This window comes from Pistacia vera, unplaced genomic scaffold (genome assembly GCF_008641045.1).
Source record: "Pistacia vera cultivar Batoury unplaced genomic scaffold, PisVer_v2 Contig468, whole genome shotgun sequence".
NCBI classification, from domain to species: domain Eukaryota; kingdom Viridiplantae; phylum Streptophyta; class Magnoliopsida; order Sapindales; family Anacardiaceae; genus Pistacia; species Pistacia vera.
The window spans coordinates 234,690-244,938 of NW_022196299.1; the positions used below are offsets into that span (position 1 = coordinate 234,690).

The 10,249-nt window shown below is 35.4% G+C and overlaps 1 protein-coding gene across 1 annotated transcript; it reads right to left on the reverse strand.

Moving 5' to 3' along the window:
* Positions 1-438: 438 nt before the first annotated feature.
* On the reverse strand, positions 439-3,220 carry LOC116145830 (GDSL esterase/lipase At4g16230-like). The gene is made up of 4 exons (XM_031431262.1): positions 2,828-3,220; positions 1,934-2,167; positions 775-1,030; positions 439-671 (listed from the first exon to the last, which is right to left on the reverse strand). The coding sequence occupies exons 1-4, from the start codon at positions 3,218-3,220 to the stop codon at positions 439-441; spliced, it is 1,116 nt and encodes a 371-aa protein (XP_031287122.1).
* Positions 3,221-10,249: the final 7,029 nt, after the last annotated feature.

A 10,249-nucleotide genomic window follows, 5' to 3' on the forward strand; every position in this document is an offset into this window, starting at 1 on the left:
AAAATCAAGTACCAAGTAATTAGGCAGTGGTTTTATATTAATTTGTTCTAATAACTTTGGAAGACTGTTTCAAAATATCAATTAGATAATTAAATATAAAGTTAATTTTCTTTTTTCTTTTGTTTGAACAATCATGTAACATACTTTAAATAATTGGATACACTAAATAAATCATGAGACATTTACTGTATAAAACCATACTCAAGAAGACATAATATGTCATAAATGGATGAACACACATACACATCAATTGTAATACAAATTCTTTCGATTTGACAAAATTTAATTATTTATTTATAAATCCGTTAAACATTACACAGCAATGTATGAACCTAGAGGATGGAATCATCACCAAATTAATTAAATTTTGAAAAGCCTTACAAATCAGAAACATCTGCTGCAACTTTGAATATCAAACAGAATTACTGAGAGAGAAATCTAAAGTTTGGCTAGTTGTCTAACATTAATGGGATAAACTTCATCTCTATTATAAGAACCAAAAGCCTTTTTAGCTATTTGAATATTCACAGCTTCTGTTGGATGCAACCCATCAAAGAAAACATGAATGTTCCCTTCTGCACACACTCGTCCTCCTCTTTTGCACAGAATTCCATTTCCTCCTTCATTTACAGATAGAACTTGACAGCAAGCATTCCTTGTGTCATTAAATCCTGTAAAAACATTATTACAATCAATTAACTTCCTGTTCGATTAATGAAGTAATTATATATGTTATCAATCTTTCCTGCGTACGTCTGTACTTTTTAATCTTACCATTGGAAACAGGATCACCGATAATATCCGTGATAATCTTGTATGAGTTAACAAAAACAAGAGTAGAACCCGGCATTTGTGGCTGGATAAAATCAACTGTTAATCTCAACCGAGAATTGAAGAGGTGAGCCGCTTGATTCAAAACCTGTATGCAGCCGTCTTGACCCGTTGGCTGAGATGCCCTAGCCACAGGATTGCACCCAAGTGGATTTACTGACATTAACACAAATTTTCGGCCTCCTAAACGGTACAATTTCTGTATCAAACACAAGAAATGAATTCAAAAAAAAAAAATGTCAAATTTGCTACTACATATACATAAGATGGGTAAAGATATTAAGACGTAAAGATATTAAGACAAAAATTAAACGTAAAATATAAATAATACTTATATAATATAAATAAAATTTACATGTCATATATGTAACAAGTGTTATTCATGTTATATGGAAAATAAAAAATTCCGTACGACAGATGTATACGCAACCGACCAATCATAGAATATTATATTAGCATGTATATATGACATACACGTGACCTATAATTAGTTGATTGTACATAAATCCATTGCATAGAAGTTTTTTTCTTTCACATTACTAGATATTATACAGATAATTGATACCGTATCAGGGTAATATTAATTAATTACCCTATATCGACCATCAGATTTCTCCTATGGCCAAACAGTCAGAGATCATCAGAGAAATCTAATGGTTGGTACAGAATAGCTTACCCTCCAATACTGCATAATAACCTTGTTTATACATGATGCTAAATTTCACCATATAAAAAGACTTAGCTCATGTAACTTAGTTATTTACCTCCTTTATATTGCAGTGAACTACTAGTGAGTACTGTTATGATTAGTTATTACCTTCGATTAATATGATAATTGTAAAAATATATCATGCAGCAAAGTGATTGGTAGTAAATTGGTTAATTGGATAACAGGAGATTTACTCTCTTCTTTGACTTCTTGGATTCAAACCTTGGGGCTACATATCACACTAATATTATGGTTTATCTGATTTTTTGAGGTCTGTAGGATGTTTAATAGACCTTAAAAATTAATTGAGATACTTGTAAGTTGGTCAAACACCCTAATTATCAACGAAAAATAAAGGCTAGTTGGATTGGGGTCATTAATAGAATACCATACCTTGAGTTGGTGAGACAGTGAGTTGATAAGATTGTCAGTGAAGGCTTCAACACTGACATTGGCGTTGGCCTGTGTCAGGAAGTAGTTGAATGAGTAATCGTTCCCTCCACTTCCCACAACAAACAAGTAATTGTGTAGTAAATCCCTGCTCCTGCAATCCACGTGAGTTTTTAATTCTGGCAATGTCACCTCGTCAAAGTTCCTGATTTGTTCATTCAGACTCACTACATTGCCCTGAAAAATCCGTGATATTATTAAGTTACCTGTTACCACTTAACCTAAATATTTCAACCATTAAATAAACATCAACATTATCGATATTTAAGTCTTCAACTTCTTTCTCAGAAAATAGGCATGTGAGCATGGGCATGAAGCATTTTATTTCATGTTCAACACCACCAGTAAAATTATATACACTGATGCCAAACCCGACACCCGAACCAGGCGTCGGTGTACTTGCCAATACGCCAACGTCATGAAGCTGTCGGCATACGAATCTATACCCCAAAGTCGTTGGGGTAACGATATTCCTCCGACGCAGGCAAAACACTGATTTCAGAAACTCGAGTTTAAGATCTTCAATATTTTAAATGATAACTGATAAAGCACGTAATCTAAAGTAGATCTCTTTCTTAAAGAGGTGCAGAAGCTGGGCAGTGACCAGCCATTGTCACTAGACAACAGCTGGACTTGATTGGAGGTTCATAACCGCAGATAATAAGAGAAAAAAAAAATAGTAAAATAATGAATTAATGATTATGTGATATAGACCGTGAGTCCCCTTACAAAGATCCATGTATTTGATTCTAATTTAATGTGGACCAGCTAGATTTGATGTGCTTATTTAACTACAGTTGGTGATACATAAAATGATGAGTTTTAATGTTTCCTTACCGCAATTGAGCCAGTATCATTTAATATACCAGAGCCACCAGAAGCATAGTTGACACCATGAACAATTGTTCTTCCCTTAGTTGAAGGGTCATAAAAAACTGGAATCAAAGAAGGAAGCTGAAGCTCCTCACCGAGAAGATCAATCACATTCATCCCATTCGTGAATCGACCGGAAGGTCCACCGGGGAAGTCGACGCCATATGGTGAGTAGTTCGCTTTAGCAAGTGTGAGGAGGAAATTGTTGTTGCCATTGTCAACCAAAGAGCTCCCAAACACAAACATCCCTTTGATTTGGGAGCCATATGTGGACCAGCAATAAACATTGCATGGAAAGAAAATGGCTAAGAGAGGGAAGCACAAAAGGAGAAATTTTGTGGGAATTTTTTCTGTCATTTTTTTTTTGGAAAGATTGAGATTAGTTGTAGTTTGGGAAGAAATGTTTGGTTACATTTATAGGGAGAAGATTTTTGTGTAATGGCTATCTCTCTTCCGCACCAACTTCTAACAGAAGATTATTAATGCCAAGTGTCTATTACAATAAAATATTTCTATAGTGATACGTTATAGGAATAAACTCTACATAATTATAAAAAATTCTAATTCTAATTTGAAATAGCTATAAATAAGAATAAATTCTACATTGTAATAAGTTATAATTTTTCTTATTCTCGCCTTAAGGAAAGTTATCTCTACATAGTAATAATTATCTGTATATTACAAAAAAATATATGTTATATAAAATTAAAGGTTTAAAATGAAATGAAATATTTATTTAAAATTATTTGGGACAATGATTTATGTTTTAGAGTTGTTATCACATCTTTTACCTTACGAGTACATAATAGCTCGTTAGTATAGATACCTTCTTGTTGAAGCCAAAGTATTTTTAGTTTCTAAAACATATTTAGAGCTTCATGGCACAAAACTTTTTGTATTTCTGTACTATTATCCTTAGGATTATTTCCTTTCTCTTCTTGTCTAATTGCAACAATGATATCTCCTTTGGTTAAAATATACACAATTTGTTGCTCATTTGGATAATCGAAGAAGACATTAATATCTATTCAATTAGTGTAGTGAATTTGTCGAATCTGATCACTCAATTCTAAAGTGACTCTTTTATTCTCTTCGTCCACTTTATTTGTAACTTACAATTCATTGACATAAGTGGTCCTTATTTTGTAGCGCTTAAAACCATTGACAATTGTCTATGACTTCACATCAATTGACCATGCATCAACTATATTTACAGTTCCATCAATGACACTTATTTTTACTGGTTTTAAGAAACGATCTTTTATCTATTTCAAAAGTAGGCAATTGAAATGTTGTATTGAAATTATAGTATTACTAAACTATGATTGAAATCCTAATACTGTATTACTAAAATATGAATTATAAAATAAAAAATAAAAAATATAGGCTCCGTTTGGTTGGTTTTTGGGAATACTATTATTAGTATTCCCAAAAAAGTTAAACAGTAAAATGCCCAAAAACTCACAATATTATCCAATATTATTCAACTTTTTTTAAACCCCCTAAATTTGTTAATTTAACTAAATACCCCTAAATATTTTTTTTCAAAATTGCAAAAACACCCCTAAACCCACATTATACCAGATTCCGGCCACCACTGTCGGAAGTTGGCTGGAATATGATATAATGACGCATCGACTGAATCTGGCCGGTAGTGCGCCGATCTGGCCGGAAAAGGCCAGATCTAAGGCCAAAGATCTGGCCATTGACGGCCAAATCTAAGGTCGTAACTAGACATCAACGACGGCCAAAATATGGTCGTCGTTGACCATCAACGACAGCCGTATCTTTGACCGTCATTGACGAGCAAATGCGGCCAGATCTGGCCGTCAATGGCCAGATCTAACTGTAGGTCTACCCTTTGCCGGCCAGATCCACCGTGGATCTGGCCGGCAAAGGCCATATCGGTGCACGACCGGCAAGATCTAGCCGGTCATGCGCCAATACGGCGACTCCGGCCACCCTCCGGCGGTAGTGGCCAGCTGTGATTATTCAATGGGTGGGTTAGGGGTGTTTTTGTTAACTTTCAAAGTTTTATTATAGGGGTGTTTAGTAAATAAACAAACATAGGGGGTATTTTTATTAATTTCTAAATCCTACATCGTAATACCCGCCCAATTCAACTTTTTTTAACTTTTTTCAAAAAACTTTTCTAAAAAATACAAAAAAGTGAACCAAACGAAGCTATACCTCTATTAAGTTATAACATCTTTATAATAATAAAATTAGTTAGTCCTAACATTATGACTATAAAGAAGTTTTACTGCCTATCTTATTGTAGATATATTAAATAAATCGTATGTAGGAATATTGTTATAATTGGTCATTATTTATTTTATCTTGATTTATTTTTTATATTATGTTTGACTTCCTCATTTATTATTGTTAGGTTTTAATATTTATTAGGATGGAATGTTGAAGTCTTAATGTTGAAATGACGTCTTGCTAACTTCATTTCTTGTGTCACGAGACAACTAATTAATGAGCCAATCTCCCTATCAATACTACGAGTTTTCTTAATGGGCGAACGACTTGTATATACCCAAAGTTTATCGTAATGATAAGTTGATACCCAAAAGATTTTGAAACGATAAATAGGTACCTTTCGTCATATTCTGTTAGTGATTTTTGTTTATTAATAGTGAAAAGACTAAAATGCCCTTCAAAGTTTCAATTTTTGTTTTTTATAAATTTAAAAACTTCTAAAAAACCCCCTAGGTTTGCTAATTTAATTAAACACCCCCATATATAAAATGTTTGTTAAATGACAAAAACACCCCCATCACCCCCAGTGCCAGATTCCGGCCACCATCGCCGGAATCTGGCCGGAAAACTGTCATTACGACACAGTCCGTCGGATCTGTGTCGTAACGTGCCGATCGGCCTTTTCCGGTCAGATCCGCCACGATCTTGCCGGAAAAGGCAAGTCTGGCCGTCGAAGCAGCAGCAGATCTGGCCTTTTCCGGCCAGATCCGTGGCTGATCTGGCCGGAAAAGGCCAGATCTACTGCCAGATCTGGCCTTCGACGCCACAGATGGAGTTTTGCGTTGTCGACGCCAGATCTAGCCGTAGATCTGGCCTTTTCCGGCCAGATCAGCCACGGATCTGGCCGGAAAAGGCCAGATCGACGCGTTACGACACATATCCGACGGTCTGTGTCGTAAGCAACTTTCCGGCCAGATTCCGGCGATGGTGGCCGGAATCTGGCACTTGCCGGTGGGGGTGTTTTTGTTATTTTATAAAACTTTTATATTGGGGTATTTATGAAATTGTAAACTTAGGGGTTTTTTGAAATTTTTAAATTTATAAAAAACTAAAATTCAAACTTTTAAGGCTTTTATGTCTTTTCACTATAATAAACAGTAATAACAGAAATCACTAACAGAACATGACGGAAGTACCTATTTGTCATTTCAAAACCTTTGGATACCAACTTGTCTTTACGATAAATCTTGGGTATGTATAAATCGTTCTCCTTTCTTAATTGAATTTTCCTTTCTTTAGAAAGAAAGTGTCAAAGAAGAGAAAATTTTTGGGATTGTTACTTTTCCTAACTCTTTTTTTTTTTAAGTTTTCTTACCAAGTGCATATAAAAATAATTTTTTTTTTTTTTTTTTGTGTAGAGTATTCAGGTTAGTTTGCCACACTACATTAGTCTTTCGAGACCCTGAAATTAACGATAAGATAATCTTTAGTGACTACCCATTATTATTAGTTATGAAATTCAAGGGCCTCTTAATAATAAAACATCTAAGAGTTTAAAGCAAACCGTCGATAGTTTAAAAAAATGTATTATGTCGGTTGAATAATTAATCTTGGCTTAAGTGGGTTAGTATGTAGACGCCTCAAATCAACTAAACACAATCACTGGCAGAGCTATACATATAGCTAGCATTGTTAGTAAGTGTCTTGTGATCAAATTGCCGATTAATAATGTGGTCATCAACCTTCAAACATTAAATTGGGTAGCTCTCTATTAGCTTAAGCTTTAAATTTAATTAGGAGAATGAGCTCATCGGCTTAATATCGGGCTTTCTGCTATCTTTCAACTATAAAGTTAAGCTACCCTTTTACCTAACTACAAAATTAAGCTTTTAGCTAAAGGTGTAATTAATTAATTAGCATCATTTCCCCAACAATTAATTAAATCTTCCGAACTCTTTCATATGAAGTCTCTGCGAGATTTCTAGGGTCGATATCATGCCTAATTAATCTATCATATTTAAATAGCCGAAATTTCTTTAAACAATAGGTAACCCATTTGTATTTTATGATATAATTCCGACAATTGGTTATATAAAAAAGTAATTTCACATATTACAATTATTATATTTATATCGTATAAAGTATATATATAGTAACAAGAAAAATGATATCCTTACAAAGATCCATACAAAAAGAGTTACAAAGTGATATTATCCAGAAGAAAAAAACAAAGAAAAAACGGAAAAAGAGAAAGAGAGAGACAGAGAAATTATGAAAATCAAGGATGAGGATTGTCTTTGTATACCCCCTTGTATGTATCTTTATAAAACTACTATTGCACCCCCAGAGATTCTTCCATCATTCAATATTATAACTTTATATTGTTTTATGAATAGACAGTATGGTCACCGAAACTAACATGTATTATAGAACTTCACATGTTTGGATTTATATTGAACAGATTAAAGAAACATGCAGATAAAGTAACCTAAATGCAATAATAGTTGTTTTATGAATAGACAGTATGTTCTGCAGCTGGAGGTACCATCAAGGAAGAAGCTGCCAATTGATCCCCATAACATTGGCAACAGTGCTTGAGTTTCTTGGAAATAGTGAAGAAATAAAGGGGATGTAAGTGATGAGAAGAGCTCTAGGTATCGTCATTTATGAAGATATTAAGGAGTGCTTTTAACTGTCAACTGAATGGGCACCCACATGCTGCAGCTCCGTGAATCACTCTGACTGTTTATTTGTTGCCTTCAAGTAAAAATTTTGACTTAACAGAGACTCAGCCTTCAATAAATTTATCGCCAAAAGTGTAGCAGAGACATTAATGCATGTCTTGGTTTTGTGGAGAAAGGAACATGTAATTTACTATTATTAAGGGTGAAATTTTGTACTATGAATACGATAGATAGAATTGACCGGTTAAGATCGACTTAAAATGGGCTGACGTGATCATGATATAAAATTATTTAACCTAGTTGATGCTTTCGGTTTTGAGCCCCTTTTAACTAATAAACTCAATTAATGACGCGTTTAATTGACTGTATCAAGTTCTTAATTCATTTAATAATCCAATCTGTATACCGTATATTTATAATAATAATAATAAAACTAAATTAGACTCTACATAGCCTGAGGCTCACTGTTTAGTTTCATCATATATAGTTTCATCATATATATATATAAAACAATAAGGATTTGGGAAAATAAGCCTTTAGCCTACTCCTTTAACTTTCATCGATTAAAATGGATCGTCAAATGATAATACATAAATATAATTGATAAATGTCATTCTTTATTACCATTAATTATTGTATTTGTCAGTAGACACTTCTATCAATTTAAGTGGAACGAATGATTAATTATTGAGTAAACGGTTTTCCCCACCACTAAATAATGGCCTAATAGCATTTTCCAATAATAAATTTTAAATACAACTTTATTATCCAAACATTATATTCCCTTAATAATTTTCGTTAAATGTAATGATGTTCATTGTGAAGACGAAATACCCCCACCAATCAACCCTAATCGCCAACCACCGCAAACGAAGGTTCGCGTGCCTCAGCCCAAATTCAGGCCAATTCCAACCGATTTCGACACCAAAAATCAACACTGTCACCACCGTTCAACTCACGGGCAACCCCCCCCCCCCCCCCCCCCCCCACCCCCCCCCCCCACCCCCCCCCCCCCCCCCCCCCCCCCCCCCCCCCCCCCCCCCCCCCCCCCCCCCCCCCCCCCCCCCCCCCCCCCCCCCCCCCCCCCCCCCCCCCCCCCCCCCCAAGAAACATCTCTCACCCCCACCCACAATCGCTCCTCAATCGGTCCAGGCTGTTGGGGTAGCTTCACTCGAGCTTATCCTTCAACAGTTTGTGTGCAAGTTGGAAATTAGTGGTCGTGAGGGCAGTGGGAATTAGCCAGTGACCAGGAAACACAATCACACCAACAACAATACTACTAAAGTGATTAATTCCAACAATAACCTTCAACCAAGCCCAAAATCATCAACAAATCATCATTCAAGTAAAAAACAAACCCTAGGGAAAGAGGCTTCAATCAGCGGTGATAGGGAAGTAATCGGGGTCAGGAAACTTAGGGGTTTTGATGAGAGAACAACGGTGAGTCGAATGGTGGGGTGGGGGGATGATTTTCGATGGAAAGGGCGAGCGGAAAAAGGTTAGGCAGCCCGTGCGTGATTTCCTCGTGCGATTACCCTGGTTGTTTGTTAGAGTTTTGGTTTATTCGGGTTTGTTGTTTGAAGTTTTGGTTGATTTGGATTTGTTGTTTGGACTACGAAATTGCCCTGACCACCATCCTCTACCGCCGACAACCTCTCAACAAATCAGAATTTTAAATTGACCCTCATGCCCTTATTTATAATGGACTTTTGACTATCACACCCTTCTTTACAATGAAATTTACTAACATAACTATATTTTGGGTAATAAAGTTATATTTTGAAAGTTCTTGGTGGGACAGTGTCGTTAGGCTATTATTTCGGTGGGAAAAAGTGGTTTACTCTTAATTATTTCATCAAACTTTAAGGGGTGTGCATGGTGTTAGCCCTATGAACTCTTATGAAATTCTTAGGCTCCGTTTGGTTCATTTTTTTGCATTTTTTAGAAAAGTTTTTTGAAAAAAGTTAAAAAAAGTTGAATTGGGCGGGTATTAAGATGTAGGATTTAGAAATTAATAAAAATACCTCCTACGTTTGTTTATTTACTAAACACCCCTATAATAAAACTTTGAAAGTTAACAAAAATACCCCCAACCCACCCATTGAATAATCACAGCCGGCCACCACCGTCGAAGGGTGGCCGGAGTCACCGTATTGGCGCATGACCGGCGCACTACCGGCCAAATTCAGCCGGTAGTGTGCCATTATGTCAAATTCCGGCCAACTTTCGGCAGTAGTGGCCGGAATCTAGTATAATGTGGGTTTAGGGGTGTTTTTACAATTTTAAAAAAAAATATTTAGGGGTATTTAATTAAATTAACAAATTTAGGGAGTTTAAAAAAGTTGAATAATATTGGATAATATTGTGAGTTTTTTGGCATTTTACTGTTTAACTTTTTTGAGAATACTAATAATAGTATTCCCAAAAACCAACCAAACGGAGCCTTAGAATTTATAATCAACCAGTATATTTTTATCAAAAAACAACCCTCTAAGGT